Source organism: Chiloscyllium punctatum, chromosome 44 (genome assembly GCF_047496795.1).
Source record: "Chiloscyllium punctatum isolate Juve2018m chromosome 44, sChiPun1.3, whole genome shotgun sequence".
NCBI classification, from domain to species: Eukaryota; Metazoa; Chordata; class Chondrichthyes; order Orectolobiformes; family Hemiscylliidae; genus Chiloscyllium; species Chiloscyllium punctatum.
Window position 1 is genome coordinate 2,165,673 of NC_092782.1, and position 25,678 is coordinate 2,191,350.

General features: G+C 39.6%; 1 protein-coding gene and 1 long non-coding RNA gene across 2 annotated transcripts in view; one reads left to right on the forward strand and one right to left on the reverse strand.

Annotated features, from left to right (window-relative positions):
• Window positions 1-5,392, forward strand: part of LOC140466589 (uncharacterized) — a 91,336-nt gene extending 85,944 nt beyond the window's left edge. The window contains exons 40-41 of the mRNA XM_072562042.1: window positions 2,118-2,226; window positions 4,842-5,392. Of these exons, the coding sequence (XP_072418143.1) occupies window positions 2,118-2,226; window positions 4,842-5,019 (287 nt within the window). The 3' untranslated portion in view covers window positions 5,020-5,392. The remainder of the gene's footprint in view (window positions 1-2,117; window positions 2,227-4,841) is intronic.
• An 18,199-nt stretch (window positions 5,393-23,591) lies between these two features.
• Window positions 23,592-25,476, reverse strand: LOC140466623 (uncharacterized). Its single transcript, XR_011955232.1, has 2 exons — window positions 25,200-25,476; window positions 23,592-24,427 (listed from the first exon to the last, which is right to left on the reverse strand). It is a non-coding gene; the product is annotated as an uncharacterized lncRNA (long non-coding RNA).
• Between the last annotated feature and the right edge of the window lie 202 nt (window positions 25,477-25,678).

A 25,678-nucleotide genomic window follows, 5' to 3' on the forward strand; every position in this document is an offset into this window, starting at 1 on the left:
ATCAATGCTCCAATAATGACTTTATAAGAAGGAAATTGGGCTCAGACTTCTGGTTTCACTTAGTGATTGACCAGAATGGTACAGACACACAGGGCAAAGTTTAATGACCACTTAAGGATGATATCCTTTCACCTCTGGGATTCATCCAATGATGGGTAGCAGCGTTGTTATACAGGTAACCCAAAATACAAACCTGAGGATCCCAGCGGGAGGTTGGGGGCAGGGTGTGGGGATGGGGGTGCTGTCCTCATTCAGAGGCTCTTGTTGCCTATTTGAGGGATCTGGCATCAGAAATGGGAGATGGGTGCAGCCACTCCCTTCCGTTTATGTCCAATTCCTATCTTTCATCCCTACGGACATCTCCCACCCCCAAAATACATAGGCCCCCTTCAGTGGCCCCACCCTACCATTTCCATCCCACCTTCACTCTTCTTTGCTCTGGATCCCCCTTTGATGTTGGGCCTCTTGTTGATGCATTTCCAGCAGATGCCACTGCTCCCAAAGGCATTGATGGCAATGGAGAGCTGCCAGTGTCTGGTTAACCACCAACACTCAGAGTGGGTTCCATTCCCACCTTCAGCTCCTCAATCTCAGCAATTTCTGGGCACTGAGAGGGGATATCTCCAGTGTGAAAGCCGAACTCTGCTAACAGCTAATCCCTTACTGGAAGGTAATGGAGTGCCATCAGTAACGGCACGGTGGCACAGTGGTTAGCACTGCTGCCTCGCAGCGCCGGAGATCCGGGTTCAATTCCCGCCTCAGGCGACTGACTGTGTGGAGTTTGCACGTTCTCCCCGTGTCTGCGTGGGTTTCCTCCGGGTGCTCCGGTTTCCTCCCACAGTCCAAAGATGTGCAGGTCAGGTGAATTGGCCATGCTAAATTGCCCATAGTGTTAGGTAAGGGGTAGATGTAGATGTAGATGTAGGGGTATGGGTGGGTTACGCTTCGACGGGAGCGGTGTGGACTTGTTGGGCCGAAGGGCCTGTTTCCACACTGTAAGTAATCTAATCTAATCTAACCATGTTATAGTAGCCATTCTGCAAGTTAATGGTTACCCTAATCAGATGATGTTTCACAGTAAATCATACAGATTTATCCAAAGGCCTAAAGCATTTGGTGCTGGAAAATGCCCAGGTTACCTTGGAAGGGTAAGGTGTCTTGAAAAGTTTGAGCAACAGGTAAATATAGCTGTTTAACTTTGCTTTTCTGAAGTAGCAACATGAATGGAATTCACCAGTAATAGGCTGCTGCCATCAACTCAAGAAGACATTCTGCCTACCACACTAGTGGGTGACATGGTATATGAATTTCAGTACTCATGTGATGGTTAGGGATGTAGACCATATGTTCCAAAGATTGATGGATTGTAACAATGCTGTATCCCTTTGACAGTTTGCGATAAGCAAAGGTACTGACCATACCCTACCTGGTCATGCCTTCAGAACTTGGAATAGTGTCCAACATTAGACGTGAATTTGCATTGGAACAACATTTGCTAAACAACCCTAAGTCTATAAAGGATTATGCTGATAACTCATTTTGGATTGCCAGTCAGCTTGCTGTGTGGTGCACCTGCATGGAAGCTGCATGCATCAATACTAATTGGCCTGTTCTTTCCATCCAGACAGAATATATAGAGAGACTGAACCTATTGCAACTGCACACAACAGTCAATAGCCATTCTCTGGTTTATTTCTCAGAGCAATGACTTAACCAATTAGAATCCTGCCTGACTTAAAATGTAAACAAAACTTGGCAGTTTATTGTCAGTCATCTCTAACTGGTACATTCTCCATGTCAATGACCAGTCAAAAGTGAATTACTAACAAATCAGCCATGTCCTCACATTCAGGATAAATGTCATTTCTACTTTTCTTGTAAATTATCTTGGTGAGCACAAGACAAAAAAAATCAGGAAAATCTTTTTTCAGCAAACTCAAGTTCTGTATTACCATATAATAATAAGTAGAGATATGTCTACTCAATGACCTAACAGTATGATGCCTGAATCATCTAACTTCTTACTAACTCTCTTAGCAAATTCTAAACAGTGGAAATTTCATTTATATTCCTCTGAGTTTAGTTTTAATTTTGCTGTTACCATTCTTTTTTCATAGACTATTGTAAAATGTCATTTATTTCCAAAAACGTCACATCTGAAAATTCAAGCTGTTCAGCAGAAGTTACGATGACAAAATGTGAAGGAAACTGTCCTGGACATTTTGAGTAAGTGCTTTCATGTAATATTATTCATATAATTAAGACCCATGGAATATTATGGGTCTAATAAATAATGCAGGCTAATACAATAATAATCAAGATTAAGGATTTACCAGGATTCTCAAAGCAAAGACTGATGTAAACGAAAAGGACCATTCACCATTTTTCTGAATTTGGCTTCTAGTTGTTGCATCTCTCCTATATCCCAGCTTATAACACACATTTCAGCAACTGTTCCATCCTGAGGTCTGTTCTAATTATGGCCATTACAGCCATGAATATTTACAATCTTAGTCAGTTATGTCAATGCATCTCCTTGATCCAACTCCCTCAATCCAATGAAGTATTCCACAGCCCTGCTCAGAACTCTTTTTCTGATGCTGAAGAGCCCAATTATCAAGTTATCCTCTAAACGTTTTCTCTTGAATAACTGGCGTTTCCCTCATCTTCAGCCTGCATGCCTTCTTCTGCTTTAACAACCAGAACTGCATCAGTCCTCCAGCTTGTATATGACTGGCACTCTATATAAACCTTCAGAAATAACATCTCAACATTTGAACACAACTAATGTAGCGAGGTAGTCCTGTATAGTGTGCGCTTTGTTCACAACACTGTTTTAATGCCATTGCCTGACCTTCCTATTCCATGTCCTTACTATTATAAGATGACTTATCAATGCTTGCCTCAGTCGCTACCTCAGATCCAAATCCTCACCCACTGCAACAGAAATCTCATCCACTATTTTGTTACTTCTAGGCACAATTATTCTAGTATTCTCTATTTCTTCCATTATCTGTCATCTGTTAATGCTAATCTATATGAAAATAACATTAAAATGTCCTGAGGAAGAAAGTTAACATTCTATAATGTGGTTCTGCTCCCTCTTCAATTTTGGTCAGCAAGTTCAGTCAGGCAAAGTAAAGCCCTCCAATGCATTGCAGGTTATCAATTTACTAAATTATTGTCATAAAATGTTCACTTTAATTTCATTTCTGATGACAATTGCATTTAGTTTTCCCAGTTATCCCAAGAGACTAACTGGATCTTGAGGTACATTCAAATATAGGAATAATATTTACTTGTTTCTGGGTTTCTGGAATCTTCTCTGTGTTCAAAATAAAGCTTGAAATGATATGGGGTTGCAGACAACAGTGCACCTCAAAATTGATCCATACTGTACACAAACTAGAATCCAACACCGAAAAATGTTATATTTAATGAAAGTGGTTATCAAAATGTCACACAGATATATGCTGGATTCTGCCATCAATGATAACATGCCTGTCTTACTGAAGACCACTAGGAAAGCTGCCCACAAAGACCTAATATTTTCTGCAGTGCAGACCTCCCCTTTCAGAAGCCAAGTTGAGGGGCTCACTAGATATCCAGCAACAGCAATGTCATCCTGCAGGACAGACAGACAATCGCATTAAAATATTCTCTCACCAAACAAAGCAAGAGTAAAAAAGAATTAAACCTTTCACTTTTACCATTTTTTATTAGATTGGGACATACAGATGGGATTATGGAAGAAGATTAAAATATATAAATAAAACAGAGAATTACAGATGCTGGAGATCTGAAACAAAAACAGAAATTGCTGGAGAAATTCAGCAGGGCTGGCAGCATCTATGGGAAGAAAGCAGAGTTAACATTTCGAGTCCAGTGACTCTTCATCAGAACTGTTAGCAGCTATAAAAAAGTTGAATTTATGCTGAAGCTTAAGTTGGGAGGAGAGTGGAAGGAGAGAAGTGAGCGGATAGATGGAGATGGAGCCCTGGGAAAGAGGTAGGTAAACAAGGAGATTATTGATAGTGGGATAGGACAGCAGGAAAGCTGAATAAGGGGTAATAAGAGCAAAACGGGTGAGCTGTAATGAATGCACTCCATACAATGTGATAACAGGCCTAGGAGATTGAGAGAATGGGTAATTGTACTAAAAGCAACTCAGGTCATACCTGCACTGGGTGTGAAGTGGGTAATAAACATGGAAGAATGGAATGAGGCTCAAAATTTGATGTTGAGTCCTTAATGATATATAAATACATTACATTTTACTGTTTCAAAACATGCATAGTTTCTAATCATGATGCATGTTCAATAAACATGAAAATATCTTTCCAGAGTCAGTGAAGCTCTTTGGTAGCAATTATGAACATTGCACACTTTTGCAAACCCAGTGACACATTATTCAACAAGATGTAGGTGTTTCAAACGTTTTTACAGCATGGCAAAGGGCTTAAAAGTGAAAACTTTCGACAGTTCATGAATTCTAATCGATTACATTCAGGAGAAACCTCAACAGTGTAACCTCTGTTTAAGCTAATCATTGAGGGCAACATCTCTCTGTGTGCACGTGCACACAGAAACTGCTGATGGTTGTGAAGGAGAAAAGTGAGCGAATGCTATCAGTTTCGCTGTTATTACTGTCGCAAATTGCAAGATGTGGTTTCATTCACTACTAATCACGTTGTCAATATGCATTACTGATATATCACATAATGCATTCAATGTACTCTCCTCTTTGATTCCTATGTTAATTAACATACATACATGTAGTCCCTGTTGAGTTGAAGCATTTGGACTGACATTTTTTTTACTGCTGGCTTCTTATTTTCCAGATTTGACACTGTTACAAACACCATGATAAATGAGTGCAGCTGCTGCCAGCCTACAAATATTCAAAATATGACAGTGAACCTTGATTGTGAAGATGGAGACAGCATCCCATATACTTATGCTTATTTTACGGCATGCAAATGCATTGGCAAGACTTGCAATAACCCATTCTCTGTCTAATTATTTTTGTTGTTGGGTGCAGCCTTAAGGGTGCAGCTCCATTGTTTTCATTTGGATAGACACCAACACCTTTTAATATACGTGGCTGGTTTGTGCTTAGATAGAACAGACACTTGCTGCTTACAGTGCAGTTGCATAGTTCAGATGGAACATTGATTATATCAATGTACCTGCATTTTAAAAATCTATTGCTCTTCAAAACTAAAATTAAATCAAGCTTTCCGTTCTCATCATAATGATTTTCTCTGTGTACAAGAAACGCCTTGGTAGAAATGTTACAGAACTGCTTTTTATTAAGGTATTGTGGGATTTTGCAATATTTCTATCATACATTATAAACCAGCCAGCTTTTGAGAAATTAAAGTCAAGAATTGCAAACAATTACTTCATCTATGAAGTCAGTTATTTCAAAATGTGATTCATTTTTAAAAACTTTTCAGGCATAATTTCTCTGAGGCCCACCTTTAGTAGAACGTAGATTGCATTTCCCAAGCATTACAAGATTAAAAATGCTAATCAAACTTCCATATCACAGCAGATCATTCAGCCCATTGAGAATGCACCAACCCTTCAAAGAGAATCCCACCCAGACAGATCCCCCTATCCCTATAACCCCACATCCAACATTGCCAACCCACCTGCCCTACATACCCCTTGATAGAATGGGCATTTTAGCACGGTCAATCCATCTAATCTGCACATCTCGGACTATCGGAGGAAACTGGAGCACCCTGAGAAAACCCATGCAGACACGGGCAACACAGTTACTCAAGGGTGGAATCGAACCCATCCCTGGCGCTGTGAGACAGCAATGCTAGCCACTGTGTTGCCCCAGATGGGTGAACTAATTTTTCACTGCATACAAGTTTAAATTTTGTGATAAACACTTTCTAGATTAGATTAGATTACTTACAGTGTGGAAACAGGCCCTTCGGCCCAACAAGTCCATACCGCCCCGCCGAATCGCAACTCATCCATACCCCTACATTTATCCCTTACCTAACACTACGGACAATTTAGCATGGTCAATTCACCTGACCTGCCCATCTTTGGACTGTGGGAGGAAACCAGAGCACACGGAGGAAATGCACGCAGACACGGGGAGAATGTGCAAACTCCACACAGTCAGTCGCCTGAGGCGGGAATTGAACCCGGGTCTCTGGCACTGTGAGGCAGCAGTGTTAACCACTGTGCCACTGTGCCACTGTGCCGCCCACAAACTTGACTGATAAAACTCTGGTGGCATGATGCAAGTGTTATTCTATTGTCTGTGGTTAATAGTGACATTGTGTAGTATTTCAGGGGAACAGATCAGTGAAAAAAATGGTTCAGTAATGTTGTACTGCCTTTAAGCAAATTAAGAATTTGCATGTCGATCAAACAATATAGGAAAAAGTCTGAATCATTTTCTCAAGTAAGGTGACAACAAATATTAAACTTTTAACTCCATCACAACCATTTTTATACCTCGGATTTTACAACTATAAAGGAGGTGGCGCCCAAAGCACCCCCAAGTCTAAAAGCTGGCATAAAAATTCTGAAGTGTAGTTCTCATTTTTTATGCAAGAGATATATGGCTGACAAAGATAATGCACATCTATTATTCCAACAAGTTGCCTGTGATTCTACAATGAATGAGTTGTGACAGGCAATTTTAGATTTAATAATGAGCAATGAGTCAAATTCAATTAATTCCTTAACTATATGTGAAAGACTAGCATTTATATAATACCTTCCATGGCTTCAGGCCAAACCAAAGTGTTCTGGCAGATCTTGAAAGCATTTTTGAAGTATAGTCATTGTTATAACAGGAAACATAACAACTGCAAGCTTTCTGGATGAAGCAATTAGATAATAATCAAATAATTTGTTTCAAAGTCATGTTAGCCTGAGGACAAATATTTGTCAGGCCATAGGGAGAACTCCCCTGCATTTCTTAGGCAATTGCTATGGGATCTTTACATGTATTTTAGAGGGCAGAGAGGATGGATGCTTGGGTTTAATATCTCATGTGAAAGGCAACAGGCCCCTTGCCTACACCCCAACTCCCTAGACCCATCACACATCACAGAGCAGTACTGTCTCATCATCACCTTAAAGGGTCAGCCTAGATTTTATGCTCAAGTCTATGAAGTAGCAAATGTGCTCCACTGAGCTACAGCTGAAACACATAATAGTGTCTTCATAATCCCAATTATTTTGAGATTGTTTCTTTAAATCTTGCTTACACAGCCAAACAATGAGTTCCTCAATTAATACATCTTTTGGAATCAGATATAGTTGATAATTGTATTCTCTCTGTGGGAATTAATGCCTTTGGAGCAAGTGACTTGCACATTTTAACACTGCAATAATAAAAGTTAAAACTTAATTTCTGATAGATACTGATATTTATCATTTTTAAACATAAACCTTGCTTTTTATTTGATTAAACAATGATCATATGAAGTGGTAGATAGGGCATTTTAAGAATTCTATTGTAGCTGATTTCTGAATGAGTATGGACACTGGGTGAATTAATGAATTTCACACACTTTTTCTTCAATTGCTACAATCATTGCTGTTAGATATGATTTGGAAATGCCAGTGTTGGACTGGGGTGCACAAAGTTAAAAATCACACAACACCAAGTTATAGTCCAACAGGTTTAATTGGAAGCACTAGCTATTGGAGTGCTGCTCCTTCATCAGGTGCTTTCACAACCACCTGATGAAGGAGCAGCACTGCTATAGCTAGTGCTTCCAATTAAACCTGTCGGACTATAACCTGGTGTTATGTGATTTTTAACTTTGCTGTTAGATAGTAAGACAGAACACCTTATAAAGATTGGAACACACAGGCAAAACTGTAGATTGAGCGTTGAGCAGGAAACTTTACTGAAGCAGACAGAGCAAACAATTCACCCAAACAAAAACCAAAAGAACCGCCAATGCTGGAAATCAGAAACAAAAACACAAATTGCTGGAAAAACTCGGCATCAGTGAAGAAAAATTGGAGTTTTGGATCCAGTGACCCTTCTTCAAAACAGAACTGCAAACAAGTTCTTGATGTAGCACGTACGAGCTTTGTGTTAGCCTATGCAGGCAGTAATATGATGGACTTCATATGATGTATATGCATCTGCAAAAATCTGAACAGATTAAATACTTGATTGAATTTAATTAGTCCCGCTTACTATAAAGATGTTATAAGGACTTGGGAGAATAAATTAAGACCTCTTGAAGAACAAACTGCAAATGGTGGACCGATTTGTATGGAGAAGCTTGAAAATTTTGTCCTTGCGTCTTAAACTCTTACAACAGATAGTTCAGAAATGTTGGTGCTTTTATCAAGAAATTTGACATACACAGGGATGGCGTGACCTCCTCTGCCAGCCTCCAGGTTCTCTTTGTGCAGACCACCCTATCCACTAGGACTTCCAAGTTTCATGTCGAAAATATGTGGCACCATTTTCCCTTTCTGACAGAATGGAGGTAGGCAGTCAAAGTAAATCATCAGAAACCGTATTAAATGATTTTCCTGACTCTTCAACATTTTGCCTGTGATGAAGCAGACTCTATCCCCACTTTCCCTGTTAACTTTGATGGCTGACAGCTTAAAAAAACATGGCTATGTATTTATGAGATTGCCACATTGGCATGAGTGAAATCATAATTCAGAAAGAAGCTCCTTCAATGAGCAAGACAGCTGGTAAATGCCAGTGCTCATCCCAGCTCTTTTAAATGTGGCATGACGGCCAGGGATGCCAGTCTGCTGGAGGCTATTGAATGAGTAGCCAGTTCTTCCAGGAACATCAGGTCATAGCATGGGGCTAGAATTGCATGAGAGGGACACCATAGGAGTGGGGAAGATATTTAAATGAGGTGAGTCCGGTAAAATATCTGGACAAAATAAAAGTGAGATTCAGCCCCAGGTTTTTAACATCTTTTCAGAATTAAATGATCTCTCACTGAACTTTAGCCTTACAACTCTCCCCTACTCTAGTATCTCTTCTGTTTTCAGTGGCGAAACCAAGGTAATCTGACCAGAACACTACACAGTTTCAGCAGAAGATCTTTGAACATGTATTTAGTGCTGATTTCACCATATAATTCAACATTATTTGCTTCATTGATTATTGTGCCTGTAGAGCTGAACCCCTGTCACCATTCCAATTGTAGAGTTTGCACGTTAAGTGTTTAAGCAATATAAAACACCGCTGCCTAACTTTGTCTGCGCTGTCCTGCTCATGTCCAGACCACTCATGCCAATGTCGCAATCTCACAAACATATAGGCATTTTTTTAAACTGTCAGCTACTACAGTTAATCGGGCAAGTGAAGATAGAGGCTGCTTCACCACAGGCAAAATCCTGAAGAGCCAGGCACATTTAATACAGTTTCTGATTATTTAATTTGGTTGCCTACCTACATTCGTCAGTTAGCCTCTCCACATCTGGTGGGGACAACTGTCCCTATCTCCCCATGGCTCAGTAAATTCCCACCCTCTCTTCAATACTATGTGCCTTATTTTTACCTGCACACCTCTTGTAGAGCATCTTAAGATATCCCACTTTCAAACATTCATAACAAGATGCAGAGCATTACCTCTATTAATACAAGATCTCCACAGATTTCCACCAACATTGGCCAGCTGTAAATGACCTGTTACAAGTCTTGGTTGATAAAGTCTCTTTCTGTTTTACCAATATCATTCCAGCTTACCAATGTCTACATTTTACTTTGATGCATTAGATAGTAAGGTTTGGGTGTTGTGGCATTCTCAGTGAAAACTTCATTCATATGAGGTGTTTAAAATATAAAATATCCTGAGGCATTTTATCTGAAAAGTTGTAAGGGGAATAGAAACACTGGTTGGTATTTAATGGAGACCATAAGGTGTTTCCCCACTGGCTGAAGAGTTGTCTGCCAAATTAAAAGCAGGCACTTAAACTGGGATCAAGAACACCATGAGCAGATGCCAGTATGTGTGGAACAGCAGTGGTGCTATGCAAGCAGTGCCTGCAGTTGGTAAAACATGGTCATGAACCTGACCATGCAGGCACTGGTAAGAGGTTGGCAGTAAGGGTTGCTCTGACCATCATCTTTGCAATGCCAGGTTTCCCGATCAGGCCTTTGAACAAACCCAACCACCACATTCCCTCTCCCCGGCCTCCCGCCCCCACCACCCCCACAGAGGCCTGTAAGGAAGCTGGCACAGACTTGCCCATCGTGCATTTTGCATGGCAAGACATGGCCAGTTGCCAGTCTACAACCATCTGCAGCAGGATGAGGCCCTGAAGTGAGCATTAGCTGTTCTCATGGGGAATGGGGGCTCCCTTGACAATGGAGCAGAGAGTCCAACCACCATGAACATAATCAGGGCGGAACAAAACCAGGAATGACTGAAGAAGCTCACCAGGTCTGGCAAACCTGCAGTGGGAGATCAGAGTTAACGTTTCACGTCAAGTGACCCTTCCTCAGAATTCACTCGACCCGAAGTGTCAACTCTGATTTCTCGTCACAGATGCTGCAAGAGCACCTCGAGCTTTCCCAGCTATTTTCTGTTTTGCTGTTCTGATTTACAGCAACTGCAGTTTTTTCCTGAGATTTAGTCAAGGAGGAGACAGCTAAATGGTGGTGCTCACTCCTCAACCCCAACCCCACCATCCTCCTTCTTGTTTCATTGCACCTCCCACCAGCAAACTCAGCAAAGAGTGACTGAAAGTCTGAATATCAAAATGCAATCTAAGACAATTTTTTTTTCAAATGAAGAAAAAGATAGATGCGTGTGGGGATTGAGAACAGTTTAGGAGGAGGCAGCAGACACAGGATGGGGAAAAACCTCTGAAGGTTGGACAAGGATTTAAAGTTTAACAAGCTGGGAGTCAAAATGGGTTGGAGACTGGGAATGGTCAACAGGCAAACCTACACAGTCTTGGTCATGGGAGAATTTGGGATTTGAAACACAACTCTTGAGTTGAACAGCCTGCCAATACTGCACGCTGTTTTATTGAACCCAAATGAGAGGTCAGGGGGAGGAAGAGCAAACACACTGTTTAGTAATTTACAATCAAATATGCTTGTCAGGAATTATGACCATGGAGGGGAAGCCAACTTTGAAGAAAAACATTTGAACTCAGATTAGTAAAGATGTCTACCATGAGAGATAGGAGAGGAGTTAATATCTAATTTAACTTTTGAGAAATAAACTATCAAAAATCATTGAGGTATCTGGTCTGAACTAGCAAATGGTAGGCAAACTTTCAAACAGATGATAAACATTTATAAGGCAGATTCTAAAAATTGTTAATTATTAATCTTCTTCACCTGTCTAGACATTATCAATAAAGATGGAAAGTAAATATACACCAGGAATACGATATACTAGCAAATATATTAAAACTGTTTATAGAGCAGAAGAACAGCAATGTGAGCAAAAGGTTTCTTGAGGACAGGTTTTGTTTGATCAACAAGCTTTTGCAATTATTTCTGGGACTGAAACTGTGTCTGCTGCAGAAATACTAGATTTCACAAACACTGTATTGCTCCCTGAATAAATATTATGCATATCAATCACTAATTTTAACCAATAGTTTTAAATGAGGTCAACTTATTGTTAGCAGCAAGGAGAAAACAGAAAAGAACAAAACGGGACGTTGACTATAATTTCTATAAATTTAACATAAATTTGCCAAAAAATTGGTTATTTTAACTTACTCACTCTATTTCCTTTAGTTTTTAAATTAATCATAAGAGATTACAAATCACAAATCTTTAGCTTGGATTCCCAGCTATTTAAAATAGGTTTGGTTCAGGCATAACTGGTTCAGTTTTTATTGTCCAGCTACAGTTGTTAAAATCCTCAATAGTTCCTTTTACAAGTTACTTTTGCTATGCAACTGCACATTGGCTTTTTTAACTTTCAAAATATACTTTATTCATTAAAATGTTCTTGTATATTTACACTCACACAAAAGCAGTTCAGTTCTGTACAGTTGCTTACCAAGTAAACATAAAACTATACACAAAACCAAAGATCTCTCTAACACAAACAATACCAATATTTGCATATATTTGACACACTAGGACGGTCAGATAACTGAATGGACCCCCATTTACCTACAACAGGAATACGTCAGATTGTAGTCTTTCCCCACTGCACCTTAGCGGCAGTTGCCCCAAGCTTTAGTGCATTCTTTTTAATTTCAAAAATGTACTTTATTCAGATATTACAATTTGTACATTTTGACACAAAAGCAGCTCATTTCTGCAGTTGCATATCAAGTAAGCATAAAACATGGGAAGCTTGACTATACACTAAACCAAAGGTCTTGTTGCTGGATTCATCCAGCACGAGAATGAGAAAGATCTCGCCTCTTTCATATCACTGAAACCATAAGCAGACCAGCTTTGCCTCCTAGTGAATGTTATGACTTTGAAGTTTCAACTCAATGAATGGATCAATGAATGAAAGTGGTTAATCACAGGGGTGTTCTGACATATCCAGCCCATCATGCCTGCACTGGTGTGCTAAATGATCATCATTATCTAATGCAAATCTCCTGCCATTTACCAATATCCTTACACATCATTTCTATCCAAATAATCATCCATCCTCTCTTGAATCCATTCACTGTGCCTGGTTCCATTACAGTTCCAGGCAATACATTCCATTCCCTAATTACCTGCTGGATGAATATTTTTCTTTATTTCACCTTTGCTTCTTTTGCAGATCACTTTAAATCTATGCTGTCCTGCTCTTGTTCCTGCTTGTAATCTCTACTGTTATGAATCATACCAGACACCCTCAAAAAAGATAGTCTAGACCCTAACTTTTTCTTATTTTAAAGGCAAGTGCCAGGCATCATGATCCAGATGCAATTCAATTGATCAAACTACTACTCTTGAAGAAAAACACTTTATTCATACGCTTTATTATACGTAAAGTATAATAAAAGAACACAACTGGAAAACTTAACAGAATAATAGATTATTTAACTACTAAACAGTGACTTTCCCAATATGGTAACATCCCATAAACACATCCTTGGCAAAGGCAAATTTAGTCAAAAAGATTGTCTTACATACAATTCTAGCAGCAGGAAGAGAACCCCCAGCTTTTAGCTGTAATAAAGAGAGGAAAAAAAACAGCTTCAAGACCCCAGCAGCAATACTACTGAATGCTGATACTAAAACAAAATCCTGGTTCTTTGGGGGCTTGACCCCACCAATTCAGGCTGCTTCTAATGTTCCAACTTTCGGAAAACAAAAAGACCTGATAAGCTGTTTACCTCACATGGGCACCTCTGTCCCAACATTTCTTCATATAATAAAAAACCAAGACCAAAGGTGCCTCTTAAAGCCCTGGTATTGTCACACCTCTAATGCTTTAATATGGATCAGGAGAGTTCCTGAGACCTTCCTGACAAATAGTCATAGACTCAGCTTGTTTTCTAGACCACATGATTGATACACCTTACAAAAAGTAACCTGACAGTTGAAATGTGATATTATCAATCCATCATTTTAAAACACAAGTTTAAGACATTAGTTATCTTTTCCTGCACTAAACCTTTCAGTTTTTACATTACAAAATATACATTTGTTCTTTCCATCCTAGAATCCGATTAAGATAGTTTACTCCTCAGCTATTTTTCTCAGTTATATCAATCACTATTAGAAAATATGCTTCCTCAGTCCCTGATCACTTACAGAATTTTTTATAGTTCTTTATTTAATGCTGTATGGGGGTGTTCCAATGTCTTAGAAAGAGAAAATAGAAGCATAGAGAATAGGAGTACTCAGCCCTGAGAGTATTCTGCCATTTAACTTGATCAGAGCTTATTCTCTAACACCCATCATTCCTGCCTTCTCATTGATAGCCTTTCATCCCTTTAGCTCTAAGTACCATATCTAACTCCTCCTTGAAAACATTCACTGTTTTGGCTACAACCACTTTCTGTGGCAGAGAATTCCACAGGCTCACCATTCTCTGGGTGAAGAAATATTTCATCTCAGTCCCAAATGGCTTACCCCATATACTTAGACAGTAACCCTTGGTTGTGGATTCCCCGGTCATCAGAAACATGCTTCCTGAATTTACTCTATGCAGTCCTGACAGAATTTTTAACATTTCTATGAGAGCCCCCTCATTCTTCTAAACTACAGTGAACATAATTCCTACAACAGTCTTCACTGACCATTGCTGAAGTGGTTATTCTCTTTGGTTTGGACACAGCAAAGTGACCTCTAACACAAATGCAAACAACTCGTCCTATATCCAAACCAGTATCTAAGTTTTTATCTAATGTTTTAGAAATTGTATGGAATGAAATTCTGCCTAGGACGTTGGTCTTGTGGTATTTACACACCCTCTACATACGCATGATATTTGTACTATTTCTAAATACCCATCACTTGGATGTGTAGTACAATATTCATAGTTTCTTTTAATAAGATGAATGAATGTCAAAGCTTCACTGGTACAACCAAGTGCACTTGTTTTAGATTGGCTATTAACAATTAATAAGATGGAAGGATATTTTACAAAAGAAGAGAAAATTAAAGAAAGATAATAATATTAAAAAGCATTAGCTGATTTGAAGGACAGCAACTTATTTACCTTAAATAAAACAGAAATTACTGGAGAAACTGAGCAGATCTGGACACTTCTGTGGAGAGACAGTAGAGTTAATGTTTTGGGTCGAGTTATGAAGAAAGGTCACTGGACAAAGTCTTGACTCTACTTTCTGCCAGACTGGCTGAACTTCTCCGGCAATTTCTGTTTTTGCTTCATAATGCCAGGATCTGCAGTTCTTTGATTTTGCTTTAAATTATTTACCTTCTCTTTTAGAGTTATGATGGCCATCATCAGAATTAGTATGATAGCAAGAAATTAATTTGGATTCATATGGGTGTGGTTAAGAAATAAAAAGGGGAAAAACACACTGCTAGAATTAGTCTTCAGCTCCTTTTATGTCAATATGGTGGGACAAGGAATAAATCAAGACATAATGGCAGCATGCAAAAAAGACACTACATTACTTTAATCTTCATGTAGATTGGAATAGTTAGATTGGTAGAGGAAGAAATGTGACCAGACCTGGCTGGAATGGACTGGGGAAGGAGCTTGGCAGCCAACAGGGTGGAGGAACAATGGTTTAAGAAAATAGTTAAAGAGTGAGAAAGAAGGATATCAGAAAGGGGATACTCAAATCATGCTTAACCAGGAAAATTGAGGCAAAGATTGGTAATAAGACAGTGGATTGGGAAAATTTTAAAAACCAACAAAGAGTAATTGAAAAATAATAATGGAAATAAAGTCTTTGAATATAAACTTGCAAGTAATAGCAGGATGGACATCAAGAGCTCCTTTCGATATATAAGATGAAGGGAGAGGTCAAAGTAAACTCAGACTTCTTAGAGAATGAAGCTGAGAGAACAATGGGGAACCAGGAAATGACACAGCAGTTGAAGGAATATTTTGCATCAGGCTTTACAACAGCATTCCAAAATTACTAAATATTCAAGGAGCAAAAGGAGAAGAATTAAATACAATACCGATCAATATCAAAAAGGTGCTAGGAAAACTAATGGGTCTAAAAACCAATAGGGCCCTGAACCTCGTAGGATTCACCTTAGGATATTAAAAGAAGTAAGTATGGAAGTATTTGATGCACCAGATCTTTCAAGACTCTTTAGATGCTGTAAATGTCTTAGAGGTTAGAGGAACTGTAAATGTAACATCTTCATTGTAATAAAAAGGAAGGAGACAAGAAAAGATAGCAATTTTTGAGATTTGTAGCTCAGGCTGATGGTAAGGATGTAAGTTAGCTCACTGAGCTGGAAGGTTTGTTTTCATGGTGAGAGTCTCTGGTGAAGAACTGGTGGTATGTCCTGCCTCTCTATTTATAGGTCTTGGTTTCTTAAGGTGGGTGACAGCTAGACAGCTGTTATTGACAGAAGGTTAATCTATTACAAATAATATAACAGGAGATCATTTAGAAAAACATGACTTCAAGCCTGACAAATTGATTAGATATATAAAGGGGAAACAGTGTATTTTGATCTTCAAAAGGCATTTTATAAGGTACCATATAGTAGACAACTTAATAAGAGCACAGGGTATTGGAGGTAGTATATTAGCATAGATAGAGGATTGGTAAACAAATCGAAGATAGATTTGAGATAAGGGATGCATTTTCAGGATGACAAGCTGTAACTAATGGGGTCTCACAGGGATCACTGCTTGAGCCACTATTAATGACATGGATGAGAAAACTGAATGCATTGTGGCTATGTTTGCAGATGATACAAAAATAAGTGACAAGGCAAGTGCTGTCGATAATAATGATTCTGTACAGGGATAAGCAAATGAGAAAAGTCTTGGCAGATGGAATATGTTGTAGGAAAATGTGAATTTATGTACTTTATTAGGAAGAATAGAGGAGCTGAATACCATTTAAATGAGGAAAAGAGTGCAGAAAGCTACAGTACAGAAAGATTTGGGAGTCCTTGTATAGAAATCATTCAAAGCTAACACACTATTTCAACATGTAATAGGGAAGGCAAATGAAACGTTGAGCTTTATTTCAATGGGAATGGAATAGAAAAATAAGGAGGCCTGAGAATAATGGTCACAGGACTTGAAACATTAACTCTGCTTTCTGTCCAGAGATGCTGAGAGAAAGTGAGGACTGCAGATGCTGGAGAGTCAGTCGAAAAGTGTGGCACTGGAAAAGCACAGCAGGTCAGGCTGCATCTGAGAAGCAGGAGAGTTGATGTTTCAGGCATAACTCCTTCTGGGCTTATGCCCAAAATGTCAACTCTCCTGCTCCTTGAATGCTGCCTGACCTGCTGTGCTTTTCCAGAGCCACACTTTTCGATTCTCCAGAGATGCTGTCAGACCTGCTGAGTTTCTCCAGAAATTTCCATTTTTGTTTGCTTCACATCTCCATCATCTACAATTCATTGCTTTATATTTACACCAGGCACTAGTCAGGCCACACCTGAGGTACTATGAACAGTTTTGGTCTCCTTATCTAAGGAAATATACATGTTGGTATTGGGTATGATGGTGGCTTGATTCTGGATATGGAACGATAGAGGCAGGACTTATACAAGTAATGGAAAGGCCTTGGGTATTATTGTAGAACAGGGGGACCTAAGGGTTCAGGTACATAATTCTTTGAAGTTTGCATCCCAGGTAGTTAGGACGGTTAAAAAGGCATGTACATGCTGGTCTTCATTGCTCAGTCCTTTGAGTATAGGAGTTGGGAAGTTATGTTGAGGTTGTACACAACGTCGGTGAGGCCTCTTCTGCAGTAGTGTCTGGTCCAGTCTAGAAGTTTATAAAATCATGAAGGGTATAGATAAGATTAATGGAGGGTTTTTTTTCCCTAGGACATGGGATTTTAAGTCCGGGGCACATTTTTAAGGTGAGAGGAAAGAGATTTAAAAAGAGATACGAGGGGCAATTTTTTCTTTTACACAGAGGGTAGTTCGTGTGAGGAATGAACTTCCAGAGGAAGTAGGATGCAGGCAGTTTCAATGTTTAAAAGACATTTAGATAAGTCCCTGAATAGGAAAGGTTCGGAGGGATATGGGCCAGAAGTAGGCACATGGTACTAGTTTTGTTTAAGGTTGTGGTTGGCATGAACTGGTTGAACTGAAGGGTCTGCTTCTGTGCTGTGTGACTCTATGGATCAGGATGAGTGTTGTGTTGGATCAACAGCAGGTACTCAGGTCTGGCAGGGAGGGAGTCAGATCAGGAATGTCAAGGCTCAGCCAGAGCTATGGTACCAGTGGGATTCTGTGGTGAATTAGTGATTCACTTACCCCAAGAGTGAAAGCTTTTCAATACTCTAAATTTTCCTGAGTAACTATTCACTTTAAATAAATTAAGAAACATCTCAGAATTATCCAATTTTAAGGGACTTCAATGAAAATTGCCAATCAAAATTTTCATTTTCTTGGGAAACTCTCTTAGTCATCTGCATCGGGATGTCAGCAAGCTGCCGATGTGCACGTCCAATATACCCTGCAGCAACAACTGTGGGTATTGTCAGTCCAAATGTGCATTCACACCCTAAAGAATGACCTGTGGCACTACTCACATTAAGACAGAGGATTCACTTGTTTTACACAGACAGAACATTACACAGCTATTTAGCCAAGTATGTGCTGTTACGTGCCTCCTAAAAGGTTGTAAGTTCAACTGCTTTAAGTAAATACTGTAAAAGTTCATACCGAGAAAGTTCATCCCGAAAAAGTCCATACAAAATTGCTGAGACTGTATTCTAGATAAGTGCCAATGTTTGTTATACAAAGTATACAGACCCAACTATTTGTATTAGACTGTGCAAGATATTTGAACTGTAATGGGTTTGTATATCTCATTTTTCATAAACAAAAGGCATTGGTCATTTCCAATAGACTTTAAAAGGGTACATGCTTCTGGAATGGGCAAACACAGGGCAGATGAAACGCTATGCAACAAAGTGTGAAGTGCTCTGCATTGGTAGGAGAATGAGACAATGTAAACTAAAGAGCATAATTCTGAAGAGTTTGCAAAAACCAAGAGACTCAGGTAAATGCACACAAATCACAAAAGTTGGCAACACAGATTGAAATGAGGTTCTGATGAATCTTTATTGATCAAGAAGTGCAATGATTGGTTAAGAACTGGAATGGCTCGAAAGGATGTAAACAGATACAACTGGAATTTAAAAAGGGAATTTGGATAAAAAGTCTAAAAAAAATTGCAAGATTATGAGGAAAAGACAGGGACCTGGGACTAGCTGATTTGCCCTTGCAGGACAGAAAGTTGAAAGTGAAAGTTATTTCAAACTAAACAAAAGCTAAGTACAACTTTATAAAGATAAACAATTAAAGTGCAATTTTAAAATGACCGGACACATATATTCCGATTATGTCAGCATGAGGAAACATCTAGACAACACTCAGGCTTGGATTAATAAATGGTGAGCAATATTCACGCATTACAAACCCTAGACAATGGTCATTTCCAATAAGCGACCATTCCCTCTGGGACTTCCTAATCCAATCTTCAATGACCACCAACACCACGCCCCATTCCCACGCCACCTTCCCATGTAACCGCAGAAGGTGCAACACCTGCCCCTTCACCTCCTCCTTGCTCACCATCCAACGGCCTAAACAGTCTATCCAGGTGAAGCAACATTTCACTTGTATCACCTCCAATGTTGTGCATTGTATTCGCTGCACCCAATGTGACCTACTCTACATTGGTGAAACCAAACATGGACTGGGTGACCACTCTGCAGATCACCTCCAGTCTGCGCACAAGCATGACCCCGACCCTCCCATAGCCGGTCCTTTTAAACCAGCATCCTATTCGCATGCCCACATGTCTGTCCTCAGCATGCTGCAGTGTTCCAGTGAATCATAGCACAAACTGAAGGAATAGCACATTTTCAGACTCAGCACTTTACAACCTTCTGAAATTAATATTGAGTTCAACACCTTCACATTGTGAACCCATTTCTTTCTTTTAGCTTTATTTGTTAGATTCTCTGTCACCATGTCCTCTTTCCCCACTCCAGTGAGACTATCTGCTCTTTCCAGTTTGTCAGTTGGACACACCATTGTTCTACTATTCTCACATTCTGATCACTTAAGCTACTCTCTCAGCACCCTTTCTCCCCCAGGACTTCAACCCCACACTATTGCATAAATGCTGCCTCATCCACACCTCACATTATCTCTGATGAAGAGTCATCTAGACATGTAACATTAACTTGCTCTCTCTCCATGACTGCTGCCTAACCCGCTGTGTTCTCCAGCATTTTTTGTTTCAGTCAAGAGGGAATCTAACCACTGCTGAATTTCCCACCCTCAACATCTTAGGGTTTGCTATTGATTTGAATCTGAACTTGATGTGGACAGTGTCTACAGGAGAAAATCAGATGTTATAAATTACCTTCTGTCTTCCAAAACGAGCTGCAAGAGCAACACTTCACCTGTCTGGATGAGTACAGATCCAGCAACACTCCAAACTTAACACCATCCAGACAAAGGAGAAAGTGAGGACTGCAGATGCTAGAGATCAGAGCTTAAAAATGTGTTGCTGGAAAAGCGCAGCAGGTGAGGCAGCATCAAAGGCGCAGGAGAATTGACATTTCAGGCATAAGCCCTTCTTTGATGCTGCCTGACCTGCTGCGCTTTTCCAGCAACACATTTTTAAGCACCATCCAGACAAAGCAACTTACTTAATTGGCATCCCATCCACTTCCTTAAACGTTAATCTTGTCTATTACTACTGCACAGGAGCAGCAATGGCCCTCATCTGTAAGATTTATGCGGAAACTCTGGAAAGCTTCCTTCAACAGTACCTTCCAAAACTGAAACCTCTGTCGCCTAGGTGACGAAACAACTAATTAGAAACAAAAACAGAAATTACTGGAACAATTTGGCAGAACCATTCTGAAGGAGGGTCACTGAACCCCAAACGTTGTCTCTATTTTCTCTTCACATATGCTGCCAGACCTACTGAATTTCTCCAGCAATTTGTTTTTGTTTTCCAGCATCTGCAATTCTTTGTTTTTTTTAAATTGAACACCAAACTTGATACTGTCCAATAGGAGGTAGTAACATAATACTGATATGGTAGCATGTTTGCCTCCAACATTTGAGAATTCAAGACCCCTATAGGACCTGAGCATAAAAGTCAAGTTTACAGCTGAAGTGAATTGAATTGAATTGTTGTTATGTGTACCAAGGCACAGTGAAAAGCTTCATCTTCTGAGCATGACAGGCAGATCACAGAGGTAAAAACAAGGTAAAAACAATGACTGCAGATGCTGAAAATCAAATACTGGATTAGTGGTGCTGGAAGAGCACAGCAGTTCAGGCAGCATCCAACGAGCAGCGAAATCAACGTTTCGGGCAAAAGCCCTTCATTCCTGATGAAGGGCTTTTGCCCGAAACGTTGATTTCGCTGCTCGTTGGATGCTGCCTGAACTGCTGTGCTCTTCCAGCACCACTAATCCAGGCAGATCACAGAGTTAAGTAGCGTAGATAAGTAAATAATAGGTATGCCATTAAGTTTAAAGAGTGTAGAACAATTGTAGGAAATAGGAAACCGAGATCTGCATGCAGGAGCTTGCAAGGACCACATCTGGCGCCATCTTGCTTTGTTCTGTTTACTACTAGTTGGCACAATTTGTTGGATGGGATATTAATAAGAGTACATGGCATTAGGTGCAGTATATTTGCATGAATTGAGGAGTGGCTGCCTAACAAAAAACAGAGAGTTAGGATAACTGGGGAATTTTCAGGATGGCAACCTGTAACTAGTGAAGCGCCATAGGAATTAGTGCTGAGACCATGATTATTTGAATATATATTACTGATTTGGTTGAGGAAATTTAATGTACTATAGCCAAATTAGCAGATGACAAATTTAGGTGAAAAGGCAAGTGGTGATGATGACCCAAAGAGTTTACAGATGGATGTGGATGGGTTAAGCAAATGGGCAAAAACTTGGCAGATGGAATACAATGTGGAAAAATGTGATGATGCATTTTGGCAGAGAGAATACAGAAAGAGAATAATATTTAACTAGTGAAAACTTGCAGAAAACTATGGAACAGAGGGGATTTGGTCTCCTCATCCATGAAATCACAAAAAAACTTGCAGAAAAAAAAACGGTTGGCCTTTATTTGAAAGGGAACCGGACTATAAAAGTAGGGAAGTTTGCTAAATACTGTGCTGGAATACGATGAACAGTTTTGGGACCCTTATCTAAGGAAAGATATAGCAACATTGCAAACAACCAAAAGTTGAACCTGAGTGACTGTCTAACAGGAGACTGTATTTTGAGGAGAGATTGTGTAAATTGAGTCTGTACAGTTGGAATTGAAAGAATGAGAAGCATCGCTATTGAAACATATAAAATTTCCTAGGAGTCTTGACAGGCTAGTTGTGGAAAAATTGTTTCCCCTTCTGGGAATGCTTAGGATCAGAGGGCATAGTTTCAGAATATGAGCTTATGCATTTCATACGCAGGTGAGAAGGATTTTCTTTTCTTTGAAAAGCTGGAGAATCTGTAGGTATTATTTTATCTCAGAGGGCTGTTGAGACTGATTTTTTTTTAGCATATTCAAGGCTGATATAAACATATTATTAATCAGTATGGGAATCAAACATCATGGGGGAAAGGCAAGATGGTGGATTTGAGGATTATCTGATTGGTCTTGATCTCATTGAAATGCAGAGCAGATTCAATGAGCTGAATGGCCTATTTCTGCTGCTACATATTATGGTCTTAGACCAACTTTTAGATTAGATTAGATTAGATTACTTACAGTGTGGAAACAGGCCCTTCGGCCCAACAAGTCCACACCGCCCCGCCGAAGCGCAACCCACCCATACCCCTACATCTACCCCTTACCTAACACTACGGGCAATTTAGCATGGCCAATTCACCTGACCTGCACATTTTTGGACTGTGGGAGGAAACCGGAGCACCTGGAGGAAACCCACGCAGCCCCGGGGAGAACGTGCAAACTCCACACAGTCAGGCGGGAATTGAACCCAGGTCTCTGGCGCTGTGAGGCAGCAGTGCTAACCACTGTGCCACCGTGCCACCACTATGTTTCTTTTTAGAATAATCTATATTAATTATCCTGTCTTTTTCAGTTAGTACTCTGATACTCCTCCCTTGCTCTTCAAATTTAGTAACCCTGTTTTGCAGGTTTTGAAAAACATACTACAATTCTTTTTGTTTGTCGTCCATAGAAAATCACTGTCAGAAGAGTTGTCAAAAATTTCGAAATTGCAGAAGTGCCACCTGCTTGAAACTATCAAGTGTTAGCAATCACTTGCATAAATTAAATTGTGAGCAGTGATTTTTGAAAAAAAATCAACTACGTTTTGGTGATGTGATGAATTTTACATATTTTTAGTAAACATTTCATCAAAGTAATCTGATAAGCAAGAGCAATATAGTAATTTCATATATTGGAAAATAATCTTTTCATGCAATTACTTCCATGAACAATTCTGAAACCAAAATTCCGAGATATGTTGGAGTTAGCGATATGCAATATTTGCAAGTGAATAGAAATATGAATTTAAGGTTTATAATTGGCTGCAATGTTCCATGTACCTAATGTGACCCACAAATGCAAAAGTTTACATAGCCAGCTTTAATTCTCACTTAAAGTGCTGTACTTCCTACTGGATTTCCTTAATACTAACTGAAAGCTCTCACTTAATTTGTTTAGTACTGTACATTGTGTATTTAAAGATGACTTAACTAAAGAACAGCTCATAATATCAAGAGCTCAACAAGAAAACTGAAAACCCAAAATACAATTATTCAACAATCAGCTCATGCATCTATGTATGGCACAAAGTACATCTCCTTGTTATATGCCTGAAATGTCGATTCTCCTGCTCCTCAGGTGCTGCCTGAGCAGCTGTTTTTCTGACTCTGATCTCCAGCAGCTGCAGTCCTCACTTTCTCCTCCTCGTTATATGAACATGTTCAAAGATAGTAAGTTCAATCACCTCCAGAAATATAAAAAAAATCACTATTAACAAAAGGTTGCAATTCAAATACATTTATTCTTGGATCAATATGACAGGGTTCTTGTGATTTTGATCCAGAGCAAGATATCCTTGACCAGCATCAGCCTGAAACTGTGTACATTCAAGGGATTTTTCACAGTTCATGATTATCTGCAAACTTAACAGCAATTTTGAGAACCTAAGTTTACAGAAATTGCTAAACCAGCCAGAAAAGTGCTGTAACAAATCACATCAAGTCTATCACTGATTTGTTGTAAATTATCACAAAGCACCAGTTTCCCCTTACTGCACCCCCCAACCAGTATTTAAACTATCAATGTCTCAAAGGTAAATCTTCTGGAACAATTAACAAATATGTTTCCCAACTTTATTGTATTCTCTAGGCAAGGAATGTATAGTATTGTTAAATTCCAAACATTAAACTGTGGCTTTTTCCAAAATAAAACACAAACACAAATGGGACATGTATACAATAGTTATTCATACTTAGATTTGGAACCAAATTTCAGCCCAATTAGGAGGCATGCAATCTGCATGGGTTCTGCCTTTTACTTAGAAGACAACTTCGTGTAGCTCTTGATCGTCTGGCAAATACACCATTCGTTGGTTTCAAAGCATCATCCTTATCTGCGGGAAGCAATATTGAATGTACCATCTCTGTCACTGCCAGGAAAGCAGTGAAGAGTGTCAAAAGTGCTCCAAACATGTATAACTTGACAACTTTTGAACTTGGTGTCTGGCCTTCAATAATCGCTTTGATCAAATTTATCCAGATACGACTGACACCCTTCATCACGTTTGTATGATCCAAGATTGATTTGCTGATTTAGTTCTTCAGAGGTATACAAAGGTCTACAAACATAAATTAATTAATTAATTCATCCAGTGTTAGCAAACAATAACTACAACATTTGTGCACAGTCTTTTCAGTTTTTTTAGATTAGATTAGGTTCCCCACAGTGTGGAAACAGACCCTTCGGCCCGACAAGTCCACACCAACCCTCCGAAGAGCAATCCACCCAGACCCATTCCCCTACAGTTTACCCCTGCACCTAACACTACGGGCAATTTAGCATGGCCAATTCACCTAACCTGCACATCGTTGGACTGTGGGTTAAATGCAATCTTTGAAATCTGGTACAGAGGGTATATAGACCCCAAGACTTCTGTCCCTCTTTGAAAAAATATTTTTTTATTCCACATCCTTTGACCAAATGTTTCACCACGCTCAAATAGCAGCTCTGCTCGGTTATCTTAGTAACATTTCTCACTTTGAGCTCAATCACTTAATTTTACAGTACAGATGGAGTATATTCGGCTTTTCCTATTGCTAATGGCAATCACCAAGAACAATTCTTCAGCCAGCAGGGAAACTAGCTGCCAGTGAACATTAGAAAATTATAAGTTTTCAATGGTATGGGAATTAAAATACGTCCTACACAGTGATGAGGGAGAAATAAATCTTCATTTCAAATCTGTGTCCTATATGGGATGTGGAGCCACAGAACAGCACAATCTGTAAAAGGCAGCCGCTGTATGAAAATGAGTAATTTAGCCTGAAGCAAGATGGGTTGCTCTTCTTGCCTTAATTGAAAAAGATTCTCTCAAATCATGAAATACTCACCGAAACCAGGAGACACATAAACGCATTCAGGCAAAGGCAAGTCAGGGCAGTGAACGGTGTTAATTTGGAAGGAGAAGCTGTTTGCCTCATGGCGTCATGCCGACCCTTTAAAAGCTACAGCGCTGTACCGGGCTTCTGGGTCAGCACCCAGCCCGAAGCCAAGAACAGGCAAATAGGACCCAAGCACCTCCTGCAACCCACTCCTCATTCGTGCTTACTTCCCCGGGAAGGAGTCACACCGGCAGCTCCTCACCAATCACAGGCCAGTACCAGCCTGGTCTCCATCATCTTCTGTCACCAATGCGGATTCCCGTCCAATCAGCTCTCTTCTGCATTGTGACGTTTGTAACCACGCCCCCCAGAATGTATCCCTTGGCCGTGCATCCCGTTCACAGTTGCTTGTGTGGCAACAGGTAGCATTCAGAATAAAACAAATAACAGTAAATGCTGAAAACTTGAAGCAAAACAACAAACTGCTG